At 55.6% G+C, this 22,515-nt stretch overlaps 1 protein-coding gene and 1 long non-coding RNA gene across 13 annotated transcripts in view; both read right to left on the reverse strand.

The window, feature by feature from the left end:
* HDAC4 (histone deacetylase 4) overlaps positions 1-22,515 on the reverse strand; it is a 326,578-nt gene that overhangs the window by 64,695 nt on the left and 239,368 nt on the right. For 7 of the 12 annotated variants that reach the window (XM_070618795.1, XM_070618797.1, XM_070618794.1 and 4 more), the window contains 5 exons: positions 18,438-18,569; positions 15,013-15,125; positions 10,977-11,093; positions 10,695-10,893; positions 3,589-3,827 (listed from right to left, as the gene is read on the reverse strand). In XM_070618795.1, coding sequence (XP_070474896.1) covers positions 3,589-3,827; positions 10,695-10,893; positions 10,977-11,093; positions 15,013-15,125; positions 18,438-18,569 — 800 coding nt within the window. The remainder of the gene's footprint in view (positions 1-3,588; positions 3,828-10,694; positions 10,894-10,976; positions 11,094-15,012; positions 15,126-18,437; positions 18,570-22,515) is intronic. The other 5 variants (XM_070618804.1, XM_070618796.1, XM_070618799.1 and 2 more) reach the window with 1 other exon arrangement.
* LOC139083302 (uncharacterized) lies at positions 10,130-10,515 on the reverse strand. Its single transcript, XR_011539919.1, has 2 exons — positions 10,411-10,515; positions 10,130-10,303 (listed from the first exon to the last, which is right to left on the reverse strand). It is a non-coding gene; the product is annotated as an uncharacterized lncRNA (long non-coding RNA).

Below are 22,515 nucleotides of genomic sequence, written 5' to 3' on the forward strand. Positions count from 1 at the left end.
GTGCTTGTAATTAGACCACCCAAATAAATGAGTCCACGTTTTCCTCCTCAAAATCAAGAATGTCGAGTTAAAGGGAGACACGCCCCCCTCCAAGGGATGCATCAATGCTCGACACTGTAGGTCCAGCTGTCGTGTGATTCAGGGACCCTGCAAGAACTGCCTTCCACAGCAAAGCCTCTTTGCTCCTGCGGGAGAGGGGCCTCAAATATTCTCTTTTAACAGAAAGAAAAAGCCATTTCCGCCTCCACACGTTTCCCACTTTACACAGACCAGACCACACTGAGGCCATGCCCAGGCATGCCCAGCAAAGAGGGGTGGCTTCAGTCGCAGAGCTTAAGCTCCACTCGCCCTTTGATGGCATGCATTCTCCAGAATGTTCCTTCACACAGCAAACTTTTATGAAACCCCACTGCATGCAAGGTGCTGGGCCCTGACGTGGAAGCTGATACACAGCTGCAGCGCCACGGTGATCACTCCCATCATGGGCCGGGGAGGTGAGCAGAGCCAGCTCCGGCCCGTCCTCTCCACCTCGCAGAGTTCCGTCAGCCAGATGGGGCAGTCTCTCGGCTGTGGGCCTCGGGGAAACCGCAGCGGCCACGGAGGGCTGCAGGGGCTGCAGGAACTGGGAATGGCCGATCTCTCACAGGGGAGCATCACGGAAGCAGCTGCACTCCACGGCAGAGGCTGGCCGGCAGCCGACCACGCAGGAGACAGCTGCGATCCCCAAGCACACAGGCGCAGGGCTGCAGGAGCGGGAGCTGCCAGGAGCCGGGCTCCAGGGCCATTAGGGAAGGTAGAGTCATCCTCCAGGATAAAGGGCAGCAGGATTGGTGCTAGACGGGCCTAGACACGATCGTCGCTCCCTGAGCATCCCAGGAGCACAGTGTATAAACATTTCAATCAACCGTCGTTCCCACCGGAAATTAATCACGCGACAGCATCCAGGGAGATTTCCCAGTTGCTAAATCATTCTGCTCGAGAATATACCACATGTGAATAGGTGTTTCCTATCTTCCCCAAACCTCCTACCCCATCACTCAGATAATGACATAAGACAATTAAGAAGCACAAGTTCGCATTAGGAAGACGAACGTGACGTGCCTTTGACACATGGGAGTGAACAGACATGGCAGCTCCTGTCTCGCCCCCAGTGAGTGAGTACCTTTCCCGTCCACAAGAGGGGCTGCGTCTTGCAGTCCCTCCCATCTCTGACACTGCCCTGTGCTGTCTGGCTAGGAGAGCCTGCGGGGCCCAGGGGGCTTGGGGTGACAGTGGTGAGCCTATTTCCTGGTGCCCAGGGGCAGCAGGGACCTGGGCTTGGCCTGCGCTGGGCATCTGGTCAGGGGCAGCGGGCCATTCAGGAGCAGGGTGCCAGGGGACCTGTCTCCTCAACCCTGTAAGGGGGAACACACTGGGGCGGATTTGGGCTACAGTGGCCGCCAGCTCCGAGGGATGCTGCTCGAGGCAGGTCCACTGTCCTGGAGTTCCATGCAGTCAAAGCCTGTGGACCACTGTGGGGGCTGGGCCAGTCTCAGCGGTGGAGCAGCCTTGGAAAGATGTGCTGTCATTGCAACAAGCAACATGCTGACAAAAACACAGCGGGCACCTGCCAGGGGTGGGCACCGTGCCAGGCACTCGGGTCCACCAGTGAACAACGCGAAGACCCCGTCCTTGTGGGCTGACAGTCCAGCAGGGGAACCAGACATGAACAGCAGACGTGAGGAGCGGGCACCTCACTGGCAGACAGAGGAGGGCAAGGGAAGAGGACAGGGCTGGGCAGCAGTTCTAATTGAGGGTTGGGGCCCATCAAGAGGTGACATTCGGGCCAAGACGTAAAGGAGCCGAGACCTGGGAGTGTGACAGTAGGAAGAGGCTCCTTCTCTAAAGATTAGTTGCCTGACCCAACACCCAGACTGGGCTGGGACCGGAGGGCTGGAGGGAAGGGAATCAGGCGAGCGTGAGGGGCTGCCGGTGCCACCAGTCAGGGCTGGCCACATGCAGCGTCCCACCCCGAGAGGGTGGGCTCCCCGCTCTCGATTCTGTCTCCACACTTGCCTGGGAATCTAGATACGAGATCCTTCCAGGCCTCCTCCATTTATGCCGAATCATCTCCCTCATCCCTAACCCTCTCCCCTCGACCCTTTCATTCCTCAGAGCCGGAGAGAAGAGCCCAACTGCGTCTGACTTGTGGGGACCGATGGCTGAGTCCACCTGCAGGAGGGGAGCCGCGGGGGAGCCTTCACAGCAGAGGCGCAGCGAGAAGCAAGTCTAGCCGTCCCCACGTCACCAGAGCTCTCAACGCTTCCTTCCGAATATCCCCAAAGCCGCCTTCGAGCATCTCGTCCTCTTACTGTGACAGCTTTATTGAGAAGTCACACACCGTAAAATTCACACTTTCAATAATAAAAACACTTGTATAATCCAGTAGTTTGTGGTGCACTTAGTTGTGCAACCATCACCATAATCTAATTTTAGAACATTTTCATCATCTCAAAAAGAAACGTGTCCATTGGCAGTCACTCCTCATGCTCCTTCCCTGAGCCCCGGGCAACCACCAGTCTACTTTCTGTCTGCAAGGATTTGCCTATGCTGGTCTTTTCATATAGATGCAATCACGTCATATGTGGGCTCCTTGTCTGGCTTTTTCATCCAGCACCATTTCAAGGTTTATCATTCCTTTATGGCTGAATAATACTCCACAGCGCGGATGTGCCACATTCTGTTTAACCGTCCCTCAGCTGACGGGCAGGGCGCTATTGGCACTGTCTGGATATCATGAACCATGCTGCTGTGAACATCCACGCACCAGCCATGTTCAAGGACGTGCACGTGTACATTCATGAACATGGAGCCATGTGTTCTCATTTCTCCTGGGCACGTATCTAGGTGTGACCTGCTGGTCACATGGTAACTCTGGGTTTAACCTTTTGAGGAGCTGCTGGACTATCTTCCTAAGTGGCTCACCTCATTCTCTGATATTAAAGATGCTTTATTTCAAATGTCACCGTGTTCCTACAGCAACACTGACCCTTCCCCACTACTTCCTGCTGAAATGGGCCTTGTGAGTGACTCGTAAGACTGTAGGTATGGAGACCTCTGTGGGCTGGGCTGGGCATCAAGGCCCTTCTGATGATGCTATTCTAATAGGTAGCCACACTGCAGCTGCCAAGTGACTGGGAAAATGTGCTTGTGGGGCTCCAGGCCACCGTAGGGTTGGGGACTTTCTGTCTCGAGTTTGCTTAAAGAAGACAGATGTCCTCAAGAAACTCAGGAAGAAAGTGTTGACTAAGTAGGACACACCACACAGTGACACACATGTGCGACAGGCACAGTGTGTGCCAGCCATACTTACGCTCGCTGACGGGGACGCAGGGCCTGACCCTACGCCGGTCACCCCCCTGCAGAGAGGAATTGCTTTGGAGTTCTAGATCCAGGTGACATTCTCAGTCCCGGCCACGCGTGCTGAAGCCCGCGTCCACTGGCCTTTCACGTCTCCTGGCCTCTCTCGAGGCCAGAAAGGGCCGCTGGACAGCGAGGCTGCAAAGATGCCGCCGGCCCGCGAGGGGCACGCCCCGCCAGCAGACCCACCTTGTTCATGTGCAGCTGCTGCTGCTGGAACTGCTGCTTGTGCTTCTCCAGGAACTGCTGATGCTGCTGCTGGATCACCAGGTGCTGCAGGGCCTGCGCGTTCTGGGGCAGTGGGGCCGACTGCGTGCGCCCCAGCGGGCGGTGCTGCCGCAGCTTGTGGATGGACGGGGACACCCGGTCCGCACCAACCAGAGACTGCGCGTGCAGGGGCAGTGCTCCCAGGCCTGAAAGATACCAGTCTGAAGATAATATGGAGGGAAAAACAGCAGAGGGGAAGAGGAAGAAGAGAGGAGGGGAGAGAGGGCTGTTGAGTAACAGATGGAGGCCACTGGGAACCGCAGCTGCCGGCCCGGGCGCCTCCTCCCTGAAGCCCACTGGGCTTGACTCTGGGCACATGCCAAATGCCCTGAGCTAGGGCTCCGGTAAACAGAGACCATCATTTGGAGGCAAATGTCTATTGACACCCATGTCAGTGCTGTAAATGGGTGTTCTGTGCCACAGGCTTCAGCGCAAGCTCGCCCTGCCCGAGAGCAACTCCTCAGAGAGGCCCAGGCCCTAGAAAGGTCTGTTTTGATCTGAACAGCACTGTGGGTGACAAGAGGGCCACACGCCTGCTGAGCAAGGAGGTGATGGTTCTGCTGGCCTCCAGAGTGTTCTGGAAGAACAGAGGTGGCTCTCCTGGAACTGTCACAGAAACTAAGGTTGAGGGGAAAAAAACAGTCCTTAGGGATCAAATCATTTTAAGGGTCTCTTAAAGTTTTGATTTTATACACAAAGAGGGCAGTAACACTTTCAAAACCCCTGGTGCATATGTCAAAATCTCTCTCTACAAATTCCTACAAAGGTTTTGCCCACGTACATGCCGCCAGCTGCACAGAACGGCCGCTTCGCCACCCCTGTGCTAGCCGGGGGGTTTAAGTTAGAGTCTGTGCTGACAGGAGGCGAGCTTCTGCTAATCTGCATGTGAATCTTGTTTTAATTTCAGCCTCTTCACGTGAACTCAGGAAGCTACACATTTTTCCTTCTGTGTGCTTTTCACTCACCTGTATGTTTTCTTTGGCAAACTGTTGGTTTAGGTAGTTGACCATTTTTCCACTGTTCTATGAGCAAGAGGGTCTAAGGGACCCCTTCCCCTGCTGCCTGAGTGTCTGCTCCCCTGCTAACCTGAGGTGGACACACTCTAAACAACGTTGCTCAGGCTGAAAATGACTCCAGGCTCAAGGGCGTCTGACAGGGAGAAACAGCAAATGAACTGGCCACACGGGCTCTCGGCTGCCCAGAGTGGACGACTTCCCGAACCGGGCACATCCTCACACCTGAGCAAGGTGGCCCTGTTGTCCTCGGCCCGAGGTGGCCCTGCTGACAAGCGGTGGCTCCTGCCCTCTCTGTCCTCCGGGACTCCAAAGCCAGTGGGGGGCTGTGTCATCAGGTTTAGCAGAGCCTAAGACCCCCGGTGGGCAGTGTACTCAGTGTTTTTCTTGTCCCTTCCTGGGGGCTATTTCTAAAGTAAAAATACTATTTTGTATACAAATAGAGCACACACACAGGAAAAGAAAGCTTCCACTCTAGTAAATTGGCCCTCACCACCTTCTCAAACTTCATCACCCAGAGTCCCTGCAACAACCATCGCTTTTCATTTGACTGCATTGCTTTCTGGGAAGGTAAGTTATCTTAAATTTTATTATCTGCTTGGTTACTAAATTAAAGCGAATAACTCGAAAGGTAGAATCATTCCCTCTCAATTTTCTAGAAAAGTTAAAAAGAAGATATCCTCGTAAAGAAGGTATTTCAGAATTTACCAACTGTTAACGTAGGAATTACAGGGGATTTAATATTTCATGGAGGAAATAAGGAATTGGGCCACACAAAGCTGCATTTATGGGGGTAAAGCTTATGCAGTTACCAAAAAGCTCCCTTCTCAGAAAACAAGATGATAAAATACATTCTCCTTAGTTCTTTTTTACGCCTCAGTGGAGACCCAAGAACGGAGGTCAAGTCAGGGATGAAGCCGCAGCGCCCGTGCTGGGTCGGCCAGGCCAGCCTTGCCTCACATCTGCACAGAGGCTTCTGGTTCTAGACGGAAAGGGTGACCCTGAGACTGGGCTTCCAGGTTCAACAGAGGATAAGGAACAAGGCGCTCGCACGGCCAGCTGGATGCACTCCGCTTTCTGCTGGTTGTCGGGGGCTCCCCCAGGGGCTCCTCCCCACCATCACAGGCTCCCAGCCGCTCCCATGAGCAGAGACACTCCTTCACCGGGTGGACCTCCCTGAGGACGCAGCAGACAGAGGACAGTCTCACTCTCAAGCCTGACTCCGTGAGTGCTCCCGTCTGACATGGGGCCGCCTGGTGTGGACGCCCTTCAGCTCGACCCTGTTCTCTTCCTGTCTCCCACCCTCAGCTTCTCTGGGCCTCATCCCACCCACCTCGAATTGCACCCTAGTGCCTGGGGCGTACAACTCTGGGGCCACCACACTGGGGGACAAATCCACTGCTCGGCACCACACAAAACTGGGTGTCCTGACCTTTGCGTAGCAACCCCATTAGCGGCCAGGTGGTTTCTGACTCGGAAGCTAAAGAAGCCAGATTGTTAACAAGGGTCTCTGATGACCCCCTCTGTGCGGTTTCCGGTGAGTGCTGTAAAAGGCTTTCAAGCATAACACCACAGAACATTCAGATCGAATTCTGCCCTGGGTGACCCAAGGCTGTGCCTGAGCCAGCGAGGTCCAGGGACAGAGCCTGACTCTGCAGCGCGGCGGACTGGGGACTCTCTCTGGGCAGGGAGGCCTCCCTCGCTGGGCGCCGGGCTGGCTGCAAGGCTCCATCCCGAGGCTTCTGTTCTTCCCGCCCACGGCACCAGCAGGAGTCCCTCCAGGGCCCAGTGAACCGACAACACCCCAGCTCCGTGTGGGTGCCGAGAGAGGAGTCCCCGTGTTACACACTCTTGCTCCTCCCAGTTGGGAGGGGGCCGGGCCAGCTTCCCGGAGGTCCAGGGAGAACACGCATGACACACATGGTCCTTCTTAGGCGAGCACGCCGGCACTTACCCCGTCATCTGGGGTGTAAGGTGGCTAGCACTAAGTAGGGAGTTTGCAAACAGAGGCCCCACCTAGACACAGCACACCAGACATGGGGTTAAAGAGCTGAGGAGGATGAAAAGCCAGAAGGCTCAGTCCCGGAGCACTGGCCTCCGCATGGTGGGCTTCTGTCGACACAGATGAAGTCCAGCAAACGAGGGACTCCTGCTCCCCGCGTCCTTACAGATCCACCTGCTGTATTCCGTTGCCCTTCAGGCCACAGTTAAAGTTTTCAAAACCCTTCAAACGAGAACACACCAGGCACGAGTCGGCTCTAACTGTGTCTGCAATCCCGGCTGCACGTCAGCGTACCCCGGGCGCTCTGAGAAACCAGGGCAGCAGGGGCCCGCCCACCTGGACCCGTCAGCCTCTGCTGGAGCCTGGGTGCAGGAGGGCCTGGCCGGGGCTGAGAGCACAGCCCGGGGCCCAGGTGCACGGGCACCCCACAGTGAGTCGTGCTCCAGCCACTGCAGGGACTCGCTGTTTTCGGGCATGATCAGGACTAAAGGGGAGCCTGTAATCACTGCTCCAGAAGCCAGCAGCACCCCTGCGCCGAGTTGTGACAATGGGGCAGTGGCTGCCTGTCAGCTCCCCTCACCATGCTGGCGGCATATTCCGAGTGGCCAGAAGGCTAGAATGTTGGGTGACACAGCCCCACCACAGGTACAATACCCGCTTCCTCTACTTGGCCTTTCTGCCCCTCTCTGCCTGCGACTGCTGCCCGAGGTCTCAGCGACGATGCCCCTTCTGGGAAGCCTTCCCTGAGGCTCACCTGCTGCACGGCCCAGCCCTGCCTTCTCCTCCACACGCCCCAACTATAGAGCTCCCAGGGGCCCATCTCCCAGGGGCCTGGCGTATGGGAGACGCTGGCCAAAAGTTCTGTTCGCTGGCCAAAAGCAGTTTCTGCCTCGCCTTGCAATGGTCTCCCGACCTCCTTTGCTAGGTCCTCGGAGGCAGTCTCGGGGACTGTATCAGGAAACTGCTATCTTCAGAAGATCGGAGCAAACAACTACTGTCTCTTGGCCCCTTACCTGGGCAGCTAGTCCAGAGAACACGCGTGCCACACTGAGGCGGGGCATCGCATGCACCTGGGGGAGAGGGACGCAGCGTCCGAGACCCCGCACCTGCGCTCCCCCTGCACCTGGGCCAGACGCTCCTCCCACAGGGCCTCTCTCTCTGAGGCAACTGTGAAATGGAGTTGTTGTAGCTCTGACATTCTGTCCATCCATCCTCCGTGACATGACTATCAGCAACAAGGGAGGTCTGCCGGCCGACCCCTTGTGGAAACGCAGACAAACGGACACAAGCAAACCCGTGGGGATTCTTCCTGTTCCTGCTCAGACACGAGCCCCTCAGAACCTGGCTTTCACTTGGCTCGATCCCACAGATATTTACTGCGGACCTACTCTGCATTAAACACCGCGTGGGTGCGGGGGGAGGAAGGGGATGGCAAAGTCCAGAGTGTGTCCTTCAGGAGGGAGGGAGTCAGGCGGGAGGGACAGATGGTGGGTCAGCAGAAGCTGCGCCGAGGCAGAGGGTACCATTGCGGCCAGGGCACAGGAGGGGGCCACACCTGCTGGGAGGCGGGCCTGGGGGGAGAAGGGCTCTCAGGGCAGGGCAGCGGCTTCCGGAAGCCACGTCCAGCGGCCCAGTCAGGGAGAAGGGAACCAGCACATGTGGGTGCTGCTCAGGGAGGCGAGGGAGAGGCCCAGAGCAGAGCTGCTCCACGGAAAGAGATGGGATGTCACTCCAGGCCAGGGCTGTCCCGCGGAACTTTCTGCGCTGATGGAAATGCTCCAGGTTCCTACAGTTGGTAGCCAGTAGCCACATGAGCGTTTGCTACACCGCCATGTGACTGAGAAACCGAATTTCACTTTGCTTTTAACTTCCCATTTAAAAGTTAATGGCCACATGTGGCTGGCGCTCCAGCACTGGGGGGCTGCCCAGGCCTTGAGAGGCGGGGGGGATGGTGGACAGGTGCAGAGGCAGGGGCCCGGCCAGGAGGCGTCTTCCCACAGGGTGCAGGGGGAGCCCGAGAGACCACCAGAGGCAGGGCCGTGCTCACAGGGAGGGCACGGGGGAGGGCCCCCGAGACCCTAGGAAGGACAGACAGGGTCCAGCTGGGGGAAGTGAGGGAGAGAGTGCGGTTGAAGAATAAAAATGACAAAACCAAAAGTAACTTCTACAACCATAAGAGCTAACATCTGAAGAGGGCTCAGCTCTGTCGGGCGCCACCCTGCGCTAACACACACAACTCATCTAACCCTGGAAAACGCAACGAGGCAGACACTCCTACCATCCCCACTTTACAGAAAGGGAAACTGAGGCACAAAGAGAATGGGAGACTTACAAGGTCACAGAGCTGGGGAGGAAGGAGCCTGTGCTGTTGGCACTGTGCTGCATCTAGTCGGGGGTGCCTGGAGGGTGAGCCCGCAGCCGGGAGAGGCCGTGCAGCAGAGAGGGGGCCTGTGGATTGGGGGTGGGCAGGCAGGCAGCCCAGGCGAAGCAGCACAGGGCAGCACGGCAGCACAGAGGCGAGCACGCAGGGCAAGGAGGGCAGAGGCGGGATGGGGAGAGGCCAGGGGCCCTGATGCCAAAGGGCCTGAGAAATGGTACCCCAGTGAGTCCCAGGGCCAGCAGGCAAGCTGTTGGCAGCCGTCGTAACTAAACGGGCCACCAGACCACACGCAAAGGGCAGAAGAAGCCACCTCGTCAACCACGAGAGGAGGCGAGTTCCCAAGGTTACTGGAGAGGTGAGATTTATGGAACGCTGTCACTCAGGTCCTACAAGAGAAGGCAACTGTCCCAGAACCTGGGCCACGCGAGATTAAGGCCGCTATTTAATGGACAATACAGTGACTCAGAGAAGGGGACGAGAGCAGTGATAACAGACAGCTCCCTGATGAAGTGAAGTGAGCAGCGGTCCAGAATCACAGAGAGGGTCAGGCCTATCTGACGTTTTAAGAAATGATACAAGAACGAGATTCCTCCATGGCTCACACTCCCGATGTCTGATCTTGCGCGTCTGACAGACTTGGGTGCAATTTCAGACACAGCCCTCAGGATCCAGATGCTCACGACCCGGCCCCTGAGAGTCAGGGAGGTGCACCGTGGGGCTCCCGCTCCCCCAGGCACACCACGGACCTCTCAGCCCTGTAAAGGGCAGCGACGCTAATGCAAGCACATGGGGACACTGAGGACACACAGACACAAAGGTGTGCTGCTAGAAGATGGAGCTCGCCATCTACGCAGACACCCACGGGGGCAGGACAAGGCCCCGTGTGCCCAGACCCGCCTGGTGACTCTACAGAACAAGTGCTCGAGGGACAGGAAGGAGCACAAAGCCAGAAAACCACACCGAACCCACAGATCATACCCACCCTGTCACAGGCCGAGGCTCTGGGACCGCCCAGCACCTGCCTTGTCCACCACGTTAAACGTCCGAGTTTAAAAGATGCGCGGCCCCGAGGTGATTTCAGATTTTAATTCTGAACAAATAAACAGACTTCCAGGCAGCCAAACATGAAGCTGCGGATGGGGCACAGATGTGAGCTGCTGATGTCCAGGAGGCGCATCCTTGCTTCACAGCAAACCCCACACGCTCCCTCACTCCTTAGGTGACATCGTTATACCACTGCCACTGTGAAAATTTCATGACAAATTTCCTACTTTTTTCTAAATACAACCATCCCTTAGCCAGGGCACATTTTTAAAACTTTTTACTACTAATAGAAACTGACTATTTACCAGATTCACTTCTGTGCTTGCTTCACATGTTCAACTTGATCCAGATGGAAACGCAAGTCAGACGAGCCGTCAACCTGCTCTGGAGCGATGGAGCAGACGGCACAGCTGACAGCTGTTTTCATTCCCCTACCTGGCTTTGCAAGTGAGCCTGGGTCTACAAACCTTCCCCTGACACGAGAGGGCGGTGCACGGAAGCCCCGGGGGTGGCTGCCTGCCGGCCTCCTCTGAGCTGACGAGGCCCCCCCACCCCCCGGAGCCGCGGCGGAGGCCCGACCGGCGCTCACCTGTGACGAGGGGCGTCTGTGCAGGCGGCTGCTCCAGTAAGACCATGTGCTGCAGGAGGGGGTTGTGAGCCGCCGCGCCGTCCCGCTCCAGGGGCGCTGTGCTCAGGTATGGTGTGAGGTGGGTGCCGGGAAAGAGGGAGATCCGCTGTTGGAGGGCTGGGAGAGCGAGTCGCTCAGCTTCCTGCTGGCCTGCTGCCCCCTGGAGAGGCACACGGGTGACGTCCACGGTTATGGCCTGCGACAGCCATCCCACGCCACACCGACCCGCGGATGCCTACTTACAGCGGAAGGGCCAGTGGCAGGAAGTCCCAGGGTGATGTTGGGCAAGGACGGTGATGTGTAGAGGGGAAGCGGAGCCACGGAGCCTTCCCGAGTCACAAGTCTGTGCGCCAAGCTGGTCTGGAGACAAAACACATGATGGCCATCACAGAGACTCTGCTACAGCCAAGCATGGGCGACACGTACCACGAGAAAGGGCAACAGAGAACACTCAGGGCAGGCCATGCCAAATTCTGATACCAGAGTACAGAAACACACGCACGAATCAGCAGACAGGCGAGCACGACACTTTAAATCTCGGCTTCACAATCCATCAAACTCCTGTTTGTTTCTATTTCAAACCGCTTATGCACCATAAAACTATCGGAGGAAAATCTAGGGTAATATATTTCAAAATATGTTCTTAGAGTTGGGACTGTCTTTCCAAACATAACATCAGAGGCAGAACCAAAAAGGAAAATATTGATTAAAAAAATCCCCTCACGAAAAGGCAAATAGTAATGACAACAATACTGGCAATGTATGGGACAGACAGTTAATACACAAAGAGCTCAGAGATCAAACAATTAAGGAGAAAAGTGCATGGCAAAGACAAATGACTGAAGAACCAATATTGAGGAATAATAAACATGTGAAAAAAATCCTCAGAATCATCAATATCTAAAAACATATTTAAAAACCTATCAAGTTGGGAAATATTTTTAAAAACTGCTAAGACCATCTTGGCCCAGAGAAACAGAAACCGCTGCTGGGTGGCTTATAAATTGGCACACTCTGTCTGCAGGATGATTTGGCAATAAATGTCAAAAGCCTTAAAAATTGATCTAACCTTTGATCCTCTAACTCCACTCTCAGAACGAACTCTCAGGAAATGATCCGGATGCACACGAAGGCTTGGCCACAGGGGTGCTCCCTGCAGCCATGTCCACAGAGGTGAGGAGCACTTACCCAACAGGAGGTCAGGAAAAGTCTGGTCGATTACTTAGAAACTTACTATGTGTTAAGTTAGACATACAGGCTGTGGAATCGCGCACTTCTTAAACAGCAGATTTAGATTACTCGAGCATAAGTCAAGAGTAAGGATTGTTAGGATAGAGAGACAGGGGCGGCAGGAGCAGTCCGCGAGGGGCTGGGTTACTGTGAAGCTTCACATCTGTTTGCTCCTAGAACAAACATTCTTGGCTAAGAAGGACACAGTTTTATTCACTCTATCCCCTGCACAGTAGACATTCAGTAAAAGTGTGTTAAATGAATGAGCAAATGATAAGGGAACAAATGAGCGATTCTGCACAATGAACATGTGGGGTTTGGCAGACAGAAATCTGCATGACAGAAAATAACATTAGTAATGAATACGTAACCGATTTTTCTAGTTCTTGTCATAGTGGACTACGTAACTAAGGAGGAGAAACACTTCGGGTGCTTTAAAATTTCACGTCCAAGGAGAAGACTTACGAGCTGAAGGCTATTCCAAGTTGTTGTGAACTTGGTAGGCTGTCTGTATGTAGCCCCTGCTACCAAACTGCCCCCCACTGTTGGACGGCGGGGTGATGACCACCTGGGGCGCGAGTGTGTGGACAGTCCTCACCTCGCAGAAGCCCCTAGTAGCTGTGTTTCATGGTGTCATATTTCAGTGCCATTTGGAAACACACACACCTGAGAAACCTCGTCCTCATGCTTTAAGGGCAAAACAGGATGGAACGGCCTTCTTCACTTGCAGGAACGTGACGTGTCTTGTCCTGGAGCAATTGCTCAGGCCATCTCTAGTGTGCTCACATTCAACTGTATAGTCATGATCAAAGGGCTCCTGTGAAAGCACTTTTCCTAGACCAAAAATTTTTCTGTCTAAAGTAGAAGAAATACCAACCAGCTATGCTTTAGAGAAAATGGCTGAGATTGCAGAAAAACCTGATTCTACCGTTTTATAATTATCCAGGAACAGAATCAGCAAACACTGTAATGTTTGCAAAGCTATAACTTCCTCTCTATAACCAAGGGCATTTTTTTATCTAATTTCTCTTTAGAAATAAAGCAGCCTTCTGAGATATCTGTACATTGTCCACATCTGTGGCATTGGCCGTCTCCATTTGCCCTGTGATGGGCTCGCCAGCCGCCTGTGTTCCGCAGGAAGTCCAGGCCGAGGTCAGAGCGCCTGCCGGACACACCTCCCTCCGAATCACCCTGGGCTTCTGAAGTGGACAAAGCACCTCCACCGAGGAGGAGCTGTCTGCGGGTCGGGGAGCCCTGCTTCCTCCATGTAGAGGAGGAGGGGCGTGGGGATGCTGAGCCTCCCTCGGTCCAGGGGCCTTCATGGTACAGTAGTGAAAGGAGGTGCGGAGCCAGGCCAGAGACTCTGCTCCTGCCGTGCTTCTCCACCCACACAAGGACCCCCCGCCGCCTCTGGACCAGAGAAGGAGAGGCCAGCTCTTGGCTTCATAAAGCACGGAAGTTCTCCAATTGTAGCAAAACTTGACATCCACCAAAGACATCCATGTGTGACCAAATTTTCAAAGACCATCCTGCCGACATCTGGTATAAAACAGGAACACCTCTACTTTGTACATTTCTTGTGAATCCTTTGACACCTTCTATAAATTTGCAGTAGCTTAACTTACATTAACACGTGATTTGTAAAAACTAACACATACTTTAAACTGGAACCATGCAGATCCACCCAAAGCAGGCATTCTACAATAGGAACCATTAGGTACGTAACTGCCCATATTAAATAAAAATCAGGATCCATGACTGCTATTGACAAGACGTAATTAGCACAAACATCTCGTTCCAGGAAGCAACTTCTAGGTGGAGTTCTAAAGCTAATTACAGGGAGATCTTCAGCTGTGACCTCGTCTTACAGAGAAGGATTGATAAAACTTTTAATGATCTAATAATTACTTAGACAGGTAGGTTGACAGGGCAGGTAGTAAAAGAAACAGATGTATGAAGGAAAAAGATGAGAAAATTGAGGTTAAGCAAACTAGAGGCAGCCATGCGAAATTCATCCGTGCAGTAATCTTGGTTTCTAAAAATCTGTTTATACATAAAGTGTCTGGAAATTTGAACTGAAAAAGCTAAGTACTTGTGCCTGTGTATCTCAACTCAGATTTGTCGACCCTCTGGAAGGGCAGGATTCACTTCTAAGCATTTAAGGAGGAAAGAAAATAACCCTATCTGATAATTACAGCCTCCTGTAAGTTGAGAGGAACTCAGAGGCACCTCCTACTCAGTAGGACTGTCCGTGGCATGAAGCAGACAGCACTTCTGGCTCACTTCACCGAGGACGTCAGTGCTGAGGTGGCTCCCCACGAGGCCACCCCAGCCCAGGGCCTCACTCTGCCAGCGTGGAATTCTCTGCTTCCCTGAGTCTACTGGTCAGCACCTGCCCCTCCCAGGTGGCCCAGGAAGCCATGCGGACACACGCCCTGGGGCTGGCCGCCTGGCCCTCGATTCCCAGGGCCTGACATGGAGCTGGCACGAGGTAGGAGCTCCAGAGACACTTGTGGGATCAATGGAAAGAGTCCAGTGAATAAGGAGTGAAATGAGCACATGGAGTGAAGGTCCTGGAACCCACTGCCTGGGAAGCCGCCCAATCCAGGTCTGGTCAAGGGCACAACCCACAGATATCCCAGGGGTCTCCACACGGCTCCTCTCCGCCCAACTCCCTCCTACATGCTCCTGCCCCTGCAGCCACCATGCGGCACGCTGGCTGCGTTTGAATCAACCTAACATAACACACTCTGAAAGAGGCCAGGGGAAAAGACCAGGTTGGGAGCTGTTCTCTGACACAGAACCCTCATATCTGGACCTCCTGTTTGCATTTAAATGAGAAGCAGTGACAAGTGGCAGGAAGGAAGACATAGTCCAAATGGTGTCCCTTCCAGGACGCCTCCCTCGTCAGTTCCCCTCACCCGGACCTGGGAAGGTCAAGACTGAAGGGCAGCTGCACCCTGCAGTCATGTCTAGCAACTCAGCTCGCTGACTCGGCCTCAGGGCCAGCGCAGGAAAACACAAACCAACAGGAGTGCTGGGCACTGACCTCGGCCGGGATGCTGGGGACGGCGGGCGCGATCCCGTTCTCCGTGCTCACGTTCCCGGAGCTGTTGTTGGGCGAGCTGGGTGCCGAGCCCGGGGCGCTGCTGCATGCCGAGTCTGCAGGGTAGAGAGACATTCGTGAGCCTCACTCGGCGTACAGGTCCCAGGCCAGGACACAGGACACGCTTACCTGGGCCTGAGCTGCACTGGCCTCCTGTGGATTTCTGCTTTCAGCTTGCTGACTGGCAGAAACAGCAGCAAGAAAGCACACGACCATAGTCCCCAAACAGGCACAGTGGACATGACCGCAGCCTCACAACAGGGACAAGGGGCTACCTCCCTACCTTCATTTATGGACTTCCCTGGGAGCTTTGCAAACCTACGGCTCGTGGGTGCCCCACTTGAGCCTTTTAAGCTGTGCACATTATCAATTTTATTCCTCTTTTGAATTTCAAGATGATCTTAAACACCAGAAAGATAAGCCCTTCAACACTTACTAATATTCTAACAACAAAAGACCAGGAAACACAGAAGCCAAATGACTCTGACCCGTGCAGGTCAAATTCACTGTGCTTACTGACAGAGGCACCCACGTTGGTGTTCACTTTGAACTGAATCCTCTCATCTTTCCTACATGATTATCAAACATCCGGGGAAAGTGCAGCCGGTGGCTTCTGTGACTGATCAGTGTCATCTACACCCGGAGACATTCTGTAAGGAACCGTAAAGGTGCCAGTGGCAACACCCTGCTCGTCGGAGGCCCTGCTCGCTCCAGGTTGACTTGACGGAGGAGAGGAGCATGCTGGACGCAGCTTTCCCCTCCGCTCCAAAGGCGCCACACTTGCTCTTTCACGCACACACACTTGGAGACCTCTGTGACACTCGATGTTCACATAAGGGCTTGTCTGGCTTTTATGTGTTCTGTTTGATTTAAAGGCATTTTCACAATAACACCACCTGGTAAGACCTTCCGAAGGAAACATGCCCTGACCTGCAGTCTACTCCTCTGAGTGACTACCATTCAGAACTCTGAACACTCAGACCCGACCCCATCTGCAATGGCACAGCGCACACGTCAGGAAGGACAGGCACGCTGGGACACCGGAGGGAGCCTGAGGGACATTTCCCCTAAGGAGAGCTCCCGAGGTGGATGTGCTGAGCCAGGCCACCTTTCAGAGCCAGGAGGGGGAATGGCCCCCGGGGTCTCCCAGCCCAGGAGCGCACGGGCACTCACTCACACCAACTGCAGTGTGGCCCAAACCCACTGCAGGCTGGTAACCACAGTGCTGCCTGGGGCTGCCTGGTGGGCCTGGCAGACTAAAAACTGGTTCCAGATACAACGTTGGGCGCCAGTGAGGAGGACGAGGGTGATGGTGGGGACAAGAGCAACAGTTCCACAGCTCCCAAGCCAGGAGGGCTGGTTCCAAGAGCTGTGCTTCTGTCAGCTCCCTCGTCTCTCAGTAACCCTGAGGAAGGCGCAGAAGAGGAAACCGAGGCAAAGAGAGACGATGCCACACCCTCAGCTCACATGGCTGAAGGAAGATGTCAGGACAAATGCACGCACCAGTTAACCCAGTGGATGCATCTTCCAGTCTTCTGGAAGGTCAGTTCTGCTCCCCTGCTCCAGCCACCTGGGGCTCTGTGTTGGCCAGGAAACCCATCACCTCTCATCTCTCTGCCGTCGAGCTCTCTCGGGCCCAGTGGAGCTCTCACCAATGGCCTCACCCCTGGGTGCCTTACTCTCTGTAACACAACCCAGCATTGTCAGGTGTGGCATGCGTGGTTTGCTAGCGTCCCACATGTGATGGGCGGTGGTCTGGTCTCTCAGGTTAGACGCTGAGCTTCTTGGAAGAGGACCTGGGCTCGCTAGTTTTATGCCCAGTGCACTCCTGACTCACAGCAGCACGAAGAGGTCACGGGCTAACGACAGGAACGCTAGATCCAGCGCTCAGAAACAAGCCTGCCGAAGATGCCGTCTCACCAGCTGTGTGGCCAGGACTCTGTGCAGGGCTCACCCGTCCATCAGAGGTGCAGCCCGTGACAAGGCTCTCCCCAAAGGAAACGAGGAAACGAGGCTGCACTCGTGTGGATTCCCCAACTGGAACGGAGTCCCCCCAGCTGAAGAGACTTAGTGGGACTTCAGATGACACTATGTCTTGATCTCCACTACAGCAACCAGAGGACAGACCCTACATTGAAAATGAAGATGGTGACATACAGGGTTCCCCAGGGCATGGGCCTGAGACTCTCTTGTGCATCTGGAAACATCCAGAAGCAGGCCCTTGGCTTAGGGTTCAGAGCTGGGCTTGAAGGACCCTGAGGGGCAGCAGGACAGGGCACGAGGCACCGGCCCGGCTGTGTGGTTTCCGGCAGTGGCCATGGTTCCCGTCTCATCCCGAAGGTCCTGGGACTGCATCAGAGTGTGTGTGAGGCACTGGCCTCGCACACATGGAGGACCAGCACCACGGAGCCCCTCGCTCCTTCCCTGGGAATGTGGCACTGACAGCCTACCAATGAGAACCCTGGTTTTCGAATCAAACTGTATTTTGTGCAAATGTGTTTCCTCCCCGCTTGCTTCCAGGCCCCCTCTGAACAGCCCCATTGGCCTGGTGCTATGACTTCAGGAGTGTGGAGGGGCGCCCTCGGGAAGTGGGGTGCACCCTCAAAACGGAGTGTGCTCTTGAGACAGGGTGCACCCTGAGGAAGAGGGGTATACCCTCGGAGTGGGGGTGTGTCTTGGGGCAGGGGTGCACCTTGAGGCGGGGTACACCTTGGGAAGTGAGGTGCATCCGCAGGAAGGCGGTATGCCCTTGGGAAGGGGGTGCCCCTCAGGACTGGGGTCCTTGGGAAGGGGCTTGGCCCAGAGGGCGTACTTCTGAGTATCGGCCACTAGATGGGGGCCGAGAGCAACGTGCTCGCCTAGACCGGAGACAAGTGAGCTGCCGCTCACTCGGCTCGGCCCACCTGTCGGACTCTGGCCAGGGAGACTTTAAGGCTCTCCAGCGGTTAAGACGTTGTTTAATGGGCAGTGGAGCAAGGCAGAAACATGTGACTCACCACTAATAGGCAAGATCAGTTCAAAACCCCACCTTCGGAGAAACCTCAACATAAAATTCCTGTAAACATCTCGTGCAACGTCAGACCGACGGCTCTGGCTGTGCCTGGGCCTGTCAACAGCAGCTTTTAGCATCTGACGCTGGGAGCAGAGACATGCTGTGCAGGGACGATCCTGGAGACCCCCTGCGGGGGCACCCACTGTGGTTCTCGGGGACGCATGCTGCTGGCACTGGGGGAATGAGAGCACCCGGAGCCGAGGGGCCCCACGGAGAGGCAGCTCCAGAGGCGTGAAGGAAAGATCGCAGCAGGAGGGCCTCGAGGGGAGGCAGCAGGTGGGCAGGCAGCGCGGTTCTAACAACTGGTCTAACGTACCTGTGACATCCAGGGGACGCTTTTTCAGAGCAGTAACCACTGGCCCGTCTTTCCTGCGTAACAGGGGGCTGCTCCGTCTCTCGGCCACTTTCTGCTTTAGCCTAGACCGTAACTTCAGATTGGGTTCAGAAGCTGCATGAAAAGGAGACGTCATTACAGCCAGGCAGACACAACTGGGGTCAAGGTTATCTCATCAGCAGCTTAAAAATAGCACAGTGGGTAAATATTCGCTTAACACTGACGTGCTGTTCCAGGGAAGAGCAAAGGCTGTGTTCCTGAGGCCTGAGTGCAGGATGTTATAGTCCCAAATAAGAATAAGACATACCTGATGCCTTTGGCTTCATCTCTCCGGACATGGGGTTATATCTATGTGTGCTGGTGGAGTCATTGCAATGACACTGTCACTGCGTTTTACCAGTAGTTGGGAAGAAAACTGACCACCAGCGGTGTGTCAGGTCCGGCCCATGGATCTTATTACAGCTTCTACACCACACGTTCTTGTTCACCTGCATCTCGAAAACTCCTTGCACTGGAACAGCCCAGGAGCAGCAGCCTGCTTGAGGTCCAGGTAGCCCCTGTGACCAGTGCCAGGAGGGTGCTGAGGCCAAGCTCGCCCCCAGGAGAGGATGCGCCACACCAGCTCCACAGGCCTGAGAGCGGGGAGTGCCTGTCTCCCCAGAGCCACCCGACCCCAGGGCACAGCTGTCCGCTGTGGTGTGGCTCTGTTAGCGCTCTGCTTGTGTGGACAGAGCCATTTGCAAACCTGCGACTTGAAGACCACAGTGGTGCCCAGGCCTCTGCACCTGGAACCAGGCCACCCCCAGGCCAATTAAGTCACACCTCTGGGGTGGGGGGACTGTGGGGAGCTTGGGGTACTCCGTGTGAGGCTGCCTCAGGAAGAGGGCTGTCTCACTGCCCCCGGGGACACCCTCCATCTGGACTCGCGGCACAGGAGCCTCCAGCTCCACGAGGCCGGGACGGTGGAATGACCGCCACCACAGAGATGGTCTACTCCTACTACTTGTAGATTTGCAAGTAAGTGAGTTTTTAGCTCTTTTTTTTGTTTTTAGTCACCAACCCTGCTGCTTTTAAACTTTCTGGAACAGGAAGTTCACTGTTCTCCAGAACAACAAGAAATAACAATCGAATTCCCCCCGCCGGCATCAGAGCTGAGATGGTTTGGGTTAAAAGAATCAGGCCATGCATGCATCTCACGACCACTGAGACTCTGCCCTCTGGGGAGCACGAAGAGCAGGACTGAGGAGTCCCGGATGCCCGGTGACCCCAGGAGAGGCTGGAGGGGAAGACCAGCTGCTCTGTGGGTCCAGGAAGGAAAGGCAGAAGCAGACCACCAAAACGAAGCTTCCCAGAGAGATCAAAGACGTGCCGTAAGAAGGTGCCCGACTTTTCAAGATGCTGGCCTGCTCTGGAGGGCGTGAATACAGGGAGAGCGGCCTTTCTGCTTGGCAGCAGTGGGCGGTAAAGCAAGGGCCCACTCACTTGTAGGACTTCCCGACGAGGTGAAAAGGATTCAACTACAAAACAGCCTTCCCCAGGGCCGAGAGGATCCACACCTATGTTTTTTAGCACTTATGTTGAGGTGACCACGGTAGACTCAAGTTTCATTCACTTCTATTTTCACATCAAGTTTCTAACTTATCATTATTTACAAAGAAAAAAAAGCCAAAAGCCCAGCTGGTCAGTGGGCAAGAACACAATACCTGTTCTCCCACCACCAGGATCCCAGCTGACACAGGGGGTGTCAACACACATACGTCCGACCTGGGGACAGAAGCTGTGGGCTGTGGGGAGAAGCTGCTTCTGAGGTCCAGGGCAGTGCAGTCCCCATGAGGGGAGTCAGTGGCCCCTGACCCCGTGGGAGGTCCCTTCTCGGTGGCTGCCCCGACATGGCGGAGCGGAGCCCGTGTAGCATCAGGAGATGGTGTGCGGGTGGAAGGTGCTGACTGGTCACCCTGGGCCAGCTATGGACTGGCTGTGCTACCAGGACCCAGCCCCGACCCCCTGCAGGTCCTCTCCCATTCAAAGCCCCTGGCTCAGCGACAGCACGGCCAGACCCTGGGCCTCGCTCGTCCTCCTATGTCCCCAGCCCGAGGACCAGGGACCCCTGGTGTGACTTACAGACTGCACCGGACGGGCCCTGTGCCCCTCTGCACCTGCCCCTCCCCCCAACCCTGCCCACCCACCTCCCACAGCCACTGCTGCTTGTCCTCAGCCTCAGCTCAACGTCCCTCCCCAGGCTTCCTGACACCCCACCCCACACGGCCACAGGACCTTACTGTCCTCAGGGCGCCGTTTCACTAGCTGAAACTATCTTGCTATCTTTTTCCTCCACTCCCTCCCACCCCCACACTTGAGCATGAGACGCTGCAGGGTATGTGCAGCCTCCCTGACTCCAGGGGACCTCAGCAGTGCCCTTCCTGTGGGGAAGACCCAAGGCAGGACTCCACCTTGTCCTGCGCTGGCTCCACCTGGTGGCCCCTCTAGCGGGCAAAGTGGAAACGAGAGGCCTGTGTCCCGGATGTGAAGAATTTCACTCAGGACAAGACAGCAGAGCATTAACCAGGGTGGGGGAGGGTGGCGGGGGAGTGGCGGCCCTGCCTGCAGGGCGGTTTGAGCAGCAGGAGGCTCCATGCTGCCACGGCCTGGGGATATGTGAAGCCAGGCCTGCATTTCCCTCTGGGGCTCTTCTATGGAATGTGCTGGGCAGGGCCGGGAGGGGGCTGGCAGCAGGCGTGGGGACCAGGAGGGCAGGGTGGCGGTCCCTCCCAGGGAGCCCCGGTCAGCCGGCGCTGAGCTGTGGCAGAGGGCGCGCTTCCCTCCCATCACTTCCGTCCCAAGAAGGCCCACTCTCTGGCTGCCGCAGGTCTGGGACCGAGAGACTGACATGAGTTATATGGACTCCACAGAGCATCTGGGCATCTATAGTCTTGCCATTCATCAGCACGTTTCTCAAAACTTGCACAAAGCCTGTAACCCAAACAGCTCTGCGCCACAGCCAGAGCTCAGGATGCAGGCGTGCCGCCACCTGCCCAACGAGGGCAGGCTGCAAGATCGCATCCGCCACACACAGACCATGTGGCCACACAGGCTCCACAGAGCGGCTCCTGCTGTACCTGAGGTCCTCGAAAGGACGTGGCCAAGCAGAGTGACTCCAGAACCGTTCTGTACCTCTAACAGGGCTGCAGGTAAACTGACAGACTGGGGCGTCTCCGAAGAGGGGCTCAGGCGAGCAAGGGCTAACAGGAAAGGGGCAATGGTGGGCACTAACTGTCCATGAACACAGTGCCTGCCCCTCCTGGAGCACGTGGAGGCGGGGCTGGCTGTCTCTCCTTCAAGGCCATCAGGCTGATGACAGACGAAGGCAGACAAAGCCATCCTCTCTCAACCCTGCGATTCCACCCCGGCCCCGGCCCCTCTGTGTGCAGGAAGCTCCTCTGTCGAGAAGCAGCCCTCGCAGCGACCCCACTATCTGGACACTGATGTGACGAACGCTTCTGTTCTCCCTGACCGAGGCACAGCAGAACAGCGTCCAGGGTCAGGACGCTGTCTCTGGTTACGGTCAGGTGGGCAGAGGGATCAGAAGGCACTCGGCACACAAACAGAGGTGAGTTTATGTGGAAGCAGCACTGCTTCATGGGCCTGACTCCACGCCCAACAGCCAGCGAGGAAGGGAGAGACCGAGCCACCAGGAAGCTCAGAGTGTGGCTGCGGCCACAGGCACGTGGACAGCGCAGAGAGCACACGCTCACAGCTGCTCCCTCCTGAAATCCTAAAAGGACAGGGCAGGAAACTTTGAAGAGTATAAAGCCACGAGGCGGAAAATCAAAGCACTGAAGAGATTCGAAGAAAAAGTTGAGAAATTTGAAAAACAGTGAAAAAGTCCAACACCAAATTAACAGAAGCGCCAGAAGGGGACAGAATAAGCAGAGCAGGGAAATTTGCTCACAAAGTAATTCAAGACGTCCTGCTCCATCAGGGGAGACCTGGTGTGGAGCGGGCTCTCCGTGGCCCAGGGCACCTGAGGCCCCCAGCCCCTCGCTGGGCGGGTCCTGTAAGT

This window comes from Equus przewalskii, chromosome 5 (assembly GCF_037783145.1).
Source record: "Equus przewalskii isolate Varuska chromosome 5, EquPr2, whole genome shotgun sequence".
NCBI classification, from domain to species: Eukaryota; Metazoa; Chordata; class Mammalia; order Perissodactyla; family Equidae; genus Equus; species Equus przewalskii.